Source organism: Chionomys nivalis, chromosome 2, assembly GCF_950005125.1.
Source record: "Chionomys nivalis chromosome 2, mChiNiv1.1, whole genome shotgun sequence".
Classification (NCBI taxonomy): Eukaryota; Metazoa; Chordata; class Mammalia; order Rodentia; family Cricetidae; genus Chionomys; species Chionomys nivalis.
In genome coordinates this window covers 45,393,765-45,402,411 of record NC_080087.1, presented here as the reverse complement: position 1 = coordinate 45,402,411, position 8,647 = coordinate 45,393,765, and the positions used below count along the sequence as shown (strand labels likewise).

General features: G+C 40.0%; 1 protein-coding gene across 1 annotated transcript in view; it reads right to left on the bottom strand.

The window, feature by feature from the left end:
- Positions 1 to 8,647, bottom strand: part of Tbc1d32 (TBC1 domain family member 32) — a 220,742-nt gene that overhangs the window by 106,228 nt on the left and 105,867 nt on the right. Inside the window, exon 22 of the mRNA XM_057761363.1 lies at positions 7,572 to 7,660. Coding sequence (XP_057617346.1) covers positions 7,572 to 7,660 — 89 coding nt within the window. The remainder of the gene's footprint in view (positions 1 to 7,571; positions 7,661 to 8,647) is intronic.

The window sequence follows — 8,647 nt, the reverse complement described above, 5'->3', positions numbered from 1 at the left end:
ATCATCATGGCAGAAAGCATGATGGATACAGGCAGACATGGTGGTGGAGAAAGAGTTCTATATCCAGATAAACAGGCAGTAGAAAGTGACTATGACACACTTTCTCCAACAAGGCCACACCTCCTAATAGTGCCACTGTCCATGGGACTTTGGGGGTCATTTTGACTCAAACCACCACAGTATCCAAACTCTTGTATCTTTTCAACCATGCTCAGTAAGTAAGCTCAATAAACTCTCAGTGGTTCCCCAGGGGGAAAAAAAAGATGTAAATTTTCAAATTTTCAAAAGCATCTTACAGATTTACTAAAACAATTTGTAATCTGGTATAATGAAAAGAGTTAATACTGAGCGATGCTATATTTTTTTCTTTTTCAAGATAGGGTTTCTCTGTGTAGCCCTGGCAGTTCTGGAACTCACTTTGCAGACCACGCTGGCCTCAAAATCACAGAGATCCACCTGTCTCTGCCTCGCAAGTACTTAGACTAAAGACATGTACCACCACTGCCAGGCAGATACTGTAATTTTTTTGGCCATGAAATAAACAGTTTTTATGTTGAAATAAAACATCCTAAGAAAAATATATTTCTCTAAATATTTCAGATGGCTAAGAAAACTAAACTGCTAAAACCGGAAAAATTAAAGTGTTCAGGTAATTCTTTAATTTGCCAATAGATTTTGCAAATAAATATTTTTAAAAAATGACTGGCAACAGAGCAGAGAAGAAAAGTTCAGAATCCACTCAATGTATAGGAGTAACCACAAGGCAAAGGTCACAGGAAAGGGGCTCAGAATCTGCTGTACACAACTGAGCCAGCTTTGCCCTCCAGGATGCCATGCTGTGTGTCGGGAAAAGAGGGGAGGGTGCTTAAAGGCATTAGACACTGGCACAGAGCCTGTAAGAAGCACTGTGCTTCAGGGAGATAAGGCGTCTGCCTTCCTCAGAGTCTTAAAACTCAGCAAGTAGAAAATGATTGATGTAGCCAGGAAAGGAGGGTGCAGACTAGAGGATGTTCTCCAAAAGTGTCGAGCCCTGTTTTCACAGGAAAGGGAGGCTTAATATCAATGTTTCTTTTCCCAATTAATTACCTCATTATCTTACTATATGAAACCCTTGGTAGGCAGTAGGGTTGGAGAGAGTAATTATCACATCACCTTTCCTCTTCAGTGATTACCTTCAGGTGGCACAGAACACAGCTCAGGAGTTCAGTGAGCAGGAGCACAGTAAATAAAGTGGAGAAGGGTAATTTTTTTTATTATTTCGTGTATGGGTGTTTTGTGAGTATAAGTCGCCTTACTATGTGCATGCCTGTTGCCATGGGGCCAAGAAGACAGCATTGGATTCCCAAGACCTGGAGGAACAGATGATTGTGATCTGTAATCTATCATGCTGGCACTGGGTACTGAAGCCAGGTTCTCTGGAAGAGCGGCACATGCTCTTTACCCATTAACTCTATCTCTCCAGCCCCAAAAATACAAAATTTGAAATTACAAATATCCACTCAGGAGTTAGAGGCAGGTGGATCTCTGTGAGTATGAGGCCAGTCTGGTCTATACAGAAAAAAAAAAAAAAGCAAGTTAGGCTGGATGGAGGTGGGGGGAGAGAAAGAAAAGGCACATGTTATGTTTATATATAAAAGGCCCTCTACTGAGAGACTCAAATCAGTTGCTTCTCTCTTGGTAAAGAGAAGAGGATAGTGTCTGATTCATGAAGCAGGTTCAGAATTAGGCAAATCAGCTACCTTCACAAAGGCACATGGGAGGATAGAGGCTCATGGCAAGTGCTATGATTTGGGTGCAGTTTGAATGCACAGTCCAATGATTCATTTCGTAGGCGCTTGACAGGTAGGGCCTAGAGCAAGGTCAGTAGGTCAATGGGATGGCACCTTCAAATCTGAGTTCCCAGCGGCCCATTTCACTTCCCAATAAGACCCTGTTGTTTTTATTACAAGACCCTAATTGTAATAAAAAGTTCAAGACTGATTCAGAACCCCTACCCCAGCTTCCTACCCTGCCAAATAAGCTCTGCCTTCTGGGGCATGGTGGGTAACCTTTCTGTCTCTCCTTCACATTACAGCAAAGCTAAGGGCTGTGGCTTGGACACCAGGACCAAGACCTTCCAGTCTTAAGAATCGAGAAGCAAATGAAATGCTACATAATTACCCTGCCTCGGGGACTTTGTTATAACAACATAAAACAGACGAAGACAGATAGAGACAAGAGAAGTGGGAGGCCAGAGGAAGCATTAATGTCTTCATCATTCACAGTAGAGTCAATCAAGTCTGTCTGAAAATGAAATAGAATCCTCAAATCTCTTGAAGGGTTTTACATAATTTTAGTTCTTAACCTTACAGGGATCCTGGGGAAGGTATTTACTGAAGTGGAAAAAAGAAAAGTTATTTGAAATTCAGAATTCCTTCCATCTCACTAGGGTGTCTTTTCCTTCCTGTAGAATTCATTTAGAATTTAAAGTGGCTCTCTTGATTCCATCTTCATAACTGAACTTATTTCTGTGTGTGGATGCATCTTACTTGCCAGCACACACATACAGTGATGCCTAGAATAATTTCCTTCAATGTTAATAATGACATTGTGAATTAGGAAGAATTCCACTTAATTTATTATATTTAATTTCTCATCTTGCTTAATTTAGTCATAATAAAATAAATTACTGTTTGAAAAACAATGAGAAAATAAAATGAATTTCAGACTGAAGCAAGTAAAGAGATGGATGAGTAACTTAATGAGATAGAAACCAAATTTACTTGGTCTGTTTTTATTCATTGGGGGGGGGGGACAGGAGATCCCAGAGTTAAATTTTTGACATACTAAGTTTTTGATGCCTGAGAAATGTGTGAATTGAGATATCAAATATGATAAGAACTAAAAACAGTATCGGGGAGTGGTGATTGGAGAGGCTGGCCCAGGACCAAATCCATAGTATTGCATTCAGAGACTTTTCTCAGAGAAAGATGCAGAAATTACAGCAATAAAAATAAAAAAATAAAAATAAATAAAAATTGTAGTGAGGCCCATAGCGGAGCACTGAGCTGAGCTCCAAAAGTCTAGTTGAAGAATGGAAGGAGTAAAAATGTCAGAAAAGAGGTCAAGACCATGATGGGGACACCCACTGAAACAGCTTACTTGAGCTAATGGGAGCTCACCAACTTCAGCTGGACAGGGAAGGAACCAGCATAGGACCAAACTAGACCCTCTGAATGTGGGTGACGGTTATATGGCTGGGGCAGATTGCGGGGCCACTGGCAATGGCACCAGGATTTATCCCTACTGCTTGTACTGGCTTTTCGGAAACCTATTCTCTTTGGATGGATACCATGATCAGGCTGGATATAGTGGGAGGGCCTTGGACCTTCCCCAAAGCAATGTGTCCTACCTTCTCTGAGGAGGGGATAGAGTGGTGGGGGAAGGCAAAGGGAATAGGAGGAGGGGAGGGAGTAAGAACTGGGATTGGTAAGTAAAATGATAAAAAGATTGTTTTATTTTTTAAAAGATAAAAAAGTATGTAGTGTTACAGAAGCAAAAATGTATGTTTTTGTTTTTGTTTTTTTGAAATAGAGTCTAAGATAGCTCACCCTAGCCTCCAACTCACCATGTAGCCAAGGATAGATAGCCTTAACTCCTGAGTCTCCTGCTACCACTTCTCAAATGCTGGGATTACAGGAATGAGCCACCATGCTCAGCCACAAAGACAATTTTTTATACAAAAAGAAAGCAAAACCCACTATTTTCAATGTTACTGAAAGTGACAACAGAATGAAAATCTAAGGTAAAAATGAATGCACTGGAATCATTACCATGGGAGTGATCTTGACCTTGAATATATGGGATACATAACTCTGGGAAGATACAAAGTCAAAGCCAACCTGAAGTTGACCAAAAAGAAAACAGAGGCGAGCAAGGTGGGAAGCAGAGAAGGAGCATGGGTGTAGGGAGCAGGGAGGTGGGAAGCAAGGGGAGCTTCTTTTCAGTGTTTAGTGTTGTTCTCAGTGTGGGGTGGCATGTATGGAGACATTTCTCCCCTGCCAAGAGTGGTCCAGGGTTACATAACAGCCTCGAAGGAGCTCAGGGCTAATTAAAGAGCATTTCCTTGAATGAGAGAGGACTACAGTGCAAGATCTCTTAGGCCATCTTGGCAAATTAGACTCTCGAGTTCTAAGTAGCATGGGCTGCTGCTGAGACGTGAAAACCCATAAACCACATTTCACTAAGCCTCATGTGAGCTCCACTGATGTGTTCAGACACAAGGTAGTCCAAATTTGCAATTTCTAGAGTTCTGAAGCAGAGAAAAGTAAAGGGGCAGATAAGCAACAGAAGTCAGACACACGCAGGAGGCTATATCCTGCTGCGCAGGGCACAATGAAGGTATGATCTCAATCACAGCACTGTGATTGTAAGAAGGAAAGATCCTGATAAAATTCCAGAACTCAAAGAAACACAAGCTTCATACCCAATGCAATGCTAGAATCTACCGCCATGCGGCCTGAATGGAAAATAAATAGCGGACGGAAATGACTTCAGATATTTCCCTTCAAACTACTACTGAATGAGACAATGAGGAAACTTCAAATACAGTGGAAATACGCATTATTATGATGCTTAACATTCATTGTCAACTTGACAGGCTCTAGAATCCCTCAAGAGATGAGCCTCTAAGCATGGCTGGAAGAGGTTTTCCTGGTGGGCTTCGCTGAGGTGAGAAACTCATTCTCAGTGTGGGCAGCACCCTCCCATAGGCTGAAGGCCTTGGACTCACACAAAGCAGAAAGCTGCCTGAGCACCAGCGTTCACATCTCTATCTCTACTCCCTACCTGAAAATACACTTGCCTCAAGCACTGCCATAATGCCTTTCCCAGCTGGATGGAATGTGCTCTGAATCTGTATGTCAAAAAAAAAAAAAAAAAAAAAAAAAAAAAAAAAAAATTCTTCCTTTCTTAAGCTGCTTCTGTTGGGTGTTTTGTTACACCCAAGGAGAAAAATAATGACTACAATTATTAGAAAACAAAACACAACAAGGGCTGGAGAAATGACTCAGTGGTTAAAGAGCACTGATGGCTCTTCCAGAGAACCTGGATTTAAATCCCAACACCCACATGGCAGCTCACAATTGTCTATAACTCCAAGATCTGACAGCCACACAGACATACATGCAAACAAAATACCAATGCACATAATAAAAATTAAAATTACAGAAAAACACCCTTGTCAAAAGAGCTGGAAAAAAATGGAACAATGGTTAAGAGCCCTTACTGCCCTTTCTGAAGACTCACAACAGGGTACTCACAATCATCTGAAGTCCAGTTACAAGGGATTTGACACTCTCATTCAGTCCCCATAAGCAACTGCACACATACAGAGGTACACACAAATCCATGCAGGTGTGCACACAGTCACACACTAAATATTTTTAATGTTTCCAAAAGCAAAACACTAATTTTAAAAACCAGTCAAAAATGCCCCAAATTAACATGCAAACTTTTCTACAGAAAGTACTTTGCTCTGCGGTGTATAGGAGACTGCTGTCCTGGAAATATTTGTTTCATAGCAAAAACAGAATACAGCTAGTTAAATACTAAAACACACAAAGTACTATTTGTTAAATATTTGTTACAACCAATGTTTTTTTAAGTGCCACACACTGTTTTAAGTCCTTTGAGTTGTTCAGATGTAATGCCCACTTCCCTGGAAGGATAATAATGTGAGCATCCTGCATTTCCCTGCTGTGTGAATGCAGCTCCACCTCCTACAAGTACACCGTCCCAGGGCTCAGGACACAAACTGTGAGAATGTAGCACTCGACAGCAGTGGGGTGACAGTACACCTAGACAGATAATTTTCTTTCTATAAGACAGATAATTCCATTTGTACACTGTAAGAAAGAACCCAAAAAATACTTATTAAAGCTTTCATTTTTATATTATTTTATATAACAAAATTTTAGTAGTTTCCCTTTAAGTACATTTGGGGAAATATCACAAAAGAAATGTAAAGTGACAGGAGAAGAGGTGAGAAAAGAAGGAGGCATGTTTAGCATCTAAAGTCACTGGCCACCAAGCCTGATTATCTGAGTTCCATCCCCAAGAATCCATATGGTAACAAAGGAGAACCAACCTACAAATGTTGTCTGCTGGCCTCTACATACATGTCATAGTGTATGTGCACAAGCTAAATACATAAATGAATATACAAGGGAGAATATTTACTTAGTATATAACAAGAAGAAACCAACTACTTTTAATTACTCAAAAGTCAAATGAGAATTCTATTGAATATTTTAATCAACAATCCCCTTTTGCTTCCATGCTATTTGGTATTTCTCATGTTATAAATTGAAAGTTAAAATTTCATGTGAAAACATGTTTTGAGATAAAGGTCCAATATCAAAAAACATATATAATAATTGCAGCTTTTTTATATCTTCTTTTAAGCAAGAAGTCAAAAGTTCAACTATTAATGAACAGCAAAAACTAAGACATCAAAGTGTAGGCTATACTCTACCAGCAAAGAGGCCTGCTCTTAGGAGGGCACACACTGCACTTCTTAGGCAGCACATTATCACTGGCCTCCCTTACGCCTGAGAAAGGTGCTTTGATAATACAAAGGCAGAAAAATCATGAACCTATGAGCACAGAAATTCTCCTTAATTCAGCTGTTTTCAAATCAGTCATTTGTAGGTGGGAAAGCAAGCTACACATCTCCCTATGAGCAAAATACTGAGAGTTCCTAAGCCTCTGTATCCCTGCCAAAACTGCATTCTTCCCCATTTCAACATACTAAAATGTCAAGGAATATGAACTCAACCAGTCTTAAACCCCACGAAAAGTAGAGCTGATGATTAATGATCAATTCCAAGAAGCAAAATCTGGACCTCGAGACCAAACATCCATGTCTAGTCCTATTTTAAGGCCTTATTATGAAAAGGGTCTAATCACAAGCCAGCCCAGGGAATCTTCATGAGACTCCCGAGAAAAGTCAGTGAAAGTAGTCCTTAATGTGCCCTACACACTGAGCAAAGGTGACAGCCGCTAATCATGCAAAACCTAAATTCACACAAAGCCTATAGTATCAAAACCTAAATACTATAATTTGCTTTTACTATAATGTTATAGAATGACATCTTTCAATACTATTTTTAAGTTAGCCCATTTAAGCACTCTTTGAAGTATATAGAATCGGGCTGTGGAGACAGCTCAGTGGATGAGAGCTTGCTGTACAAACTCAAGGACTTGAGCCTGGTCCCAAGGACTCACATAAAAGTCAGACACTCGCCTGTAACCACAGTGCAAATAGGCAAAGCCACGCAGATTCCCCCAAGCTCACTGGCCAACCAGTCTATCTCAGTCCGTGAGCTCTAGGTTCACTGACAGGTCCTGTCTCAAAAAAATGAGAAAGCCACCAAGGAAGACATCTGACATCAAACTCTGACCTCCACATGTGCATATATACCATCTCACACACACGTATAGATACATACTATATAGTTACACAAAATATATACAGAACAAATGCTTAATCTCTGCAGTTTGTAAAATATGCTTAAAGTTTAATAGCTTACCTTAGACCAAAGATGTGTGATTGTTCATAATTCAGTAAAGAACGAATCTTAGCTTCAGAGTTCAAAATGATAAGCCTATCGATTATATCCTAAAAATAACAAAGAAACACTGAGACTCTATATAACAGATGCTAGTCAAATAAATTAAAGCAATAAATATTCATTTAGATTCATGATTCTAAAATTTGGGTTCACACTGGAACTACTGGAAGTCATGAGGTGCTGGGGTTAAAGATGCGCAGACCCATCCTAGAGTTTGTGAACTTCCTGGTCTAGGTGAGACCTGAGCATTATGATTTGGAAAAGTTTCTAAACTGAGGTTAATGGTCACCCCAAGTGGAGAACCATGATATACACCCAACTGTCAAAGCAGCAAGCAGGATGTATGTACAACAAAGATAAAAGAGCCCAAAACACAAACTACTGTTGAAAGCAAATATAAAATTTTCAAATGTGAAGCAAATAACAGTTGATTTGAATTTCTGGTCTAATAACTACTTAAGAGTATGTGAATAGCTTTGCTAGTTTGGGTAAATAAGTGGTTTAGAATTCAGAGAAAATATTATCATCATCTAGGAAACAAAAACAGATGACTGACTAATAGATGATTGATAGGTAGAAGGGCAGACAGATGGACAGATTGGCCTACTTAAGAGCAATTACAACAGTTGAGGTTCCAGCATTAAGATTCTTAGTTCCTTCAGATTTCCCGTATGCAGTCATCCCTTGAAACTGAACGCAACAAGCAGCCTCAAGCCCTGACAGCTTTAGTCCACCACACAGTTTTCTCTACATCAATACATCCATCTCCAAAAGCTTTGCTTTAAAGATCTGCCTTTTGCCTGATGTCATGATCCATACTGCCTAAACCCAGGACTCAAGAGGTTAAGGTAAAAGGATTGCCTTACGTTTAAGACTAATTTGGGGTAGGTTGATCCCAAATTTCCTGAGAAACCACCACACTGATTTCCAAAGTGGTTGCACAAGTTTGCATTCCCACCAGCAATGGATGAGGGTACCCCTTTCTCCACAACCTCTCCAGCAAAGGCTATCCTTGGTGTTTTTGATTTTAGCCA